Source organism: Hyposmocoma kahamanoa, unplaced genomic scaffold, assembly GCF_003589595.1.
Source record: "Hyposmocoma kahamanoa isolate Upper Pololo Valley unplaced genomic scaffold, ASM358959v1 62, whole genome shotgun sequence".
NCBI lineage: Eukaryota > Metazoa > Arthropoda > Insecta > Lepidoptera > Cosmopterigidae > Hyposmocoma > Hyposmocoma kahamanoa.
This window is the reverse complement of record NW_020653850.1, coordinates 19803492-19804102: the sequence shown is the minus strand read 5'-3', so window position 1 is coordinate 19804102 and position 611 is coordinate 19803492. Positions and strand designations below refer to the sequence as shown.

The following is a 611-nucleotide window of genomic DNA, read 5'->3' as shown; positions in this document are numbered from 1 at the left end:
AATAATAGAAGGAATGTTCCTTTGTGTTAGATCCTTGTATTATAATCATAACATAGTAGTGGAGTAATTTCACAAAAAAAAATGTGATGGTAGTAATATATGATACTCAGTAAATCATAAAATAACATGGCTAACTCTAGCACATGATTGATACTCCTACTATATACTATGTATGTATACTAATGGAGCATGTGTGGAGAATGAAAATCAATCCAAAATTTGTGACAAAATTATTCACCTGAAAGTGTTTACTATTTCTTTATTTTCAATACTACCTAACCAGATCTTTACTTGTTCATTACATTCAGATCAATACTAAAAATTAAGAACCCAAAAACATGTTTACAATGATTTGGCTTACTCTGTTTCCTTGTAGAAGAAAACGATCAATGGATGCATGTCATATTATGTTGCATCCAACTAAAAACTCTTCGTATAAGTATTTTGAAACTGATAATACGTATATGTAGCGGTACTGGGCTCCACACATATCAATATTAATCAATAAACATCATATTATTTTGTGAATGCAACGAAGAGTTGTATAGACCACCTTTACCATTCCATTATTTGTAATTTATTTATTTGTTCATAGAAAACCAACACTTAAA

General features: G+C 29.1%; 1 protein-coding gene across 1 annotated transcript in view; it reads right to left on the bottom strand.

Moving 5' to 3' along the window:
- Positions 1-399, bottom strand: part of LOC113229807 (sialomucin core protein 24-like) — a 12118-nt gene extending 11719 nt beyond the window's left edge. Inside the window, exon 1 of the mRNA XM_026463487.1 lies at positions 362-399. Within this exon, the coding sequence (XP_026319272.1) occupies positions 362-399 (38 nt within the window). The remainder of the gene's footprint in view (positions 1-361) is intronic.
- Positions 400-611: the final 212 nt, after the last annotated feature.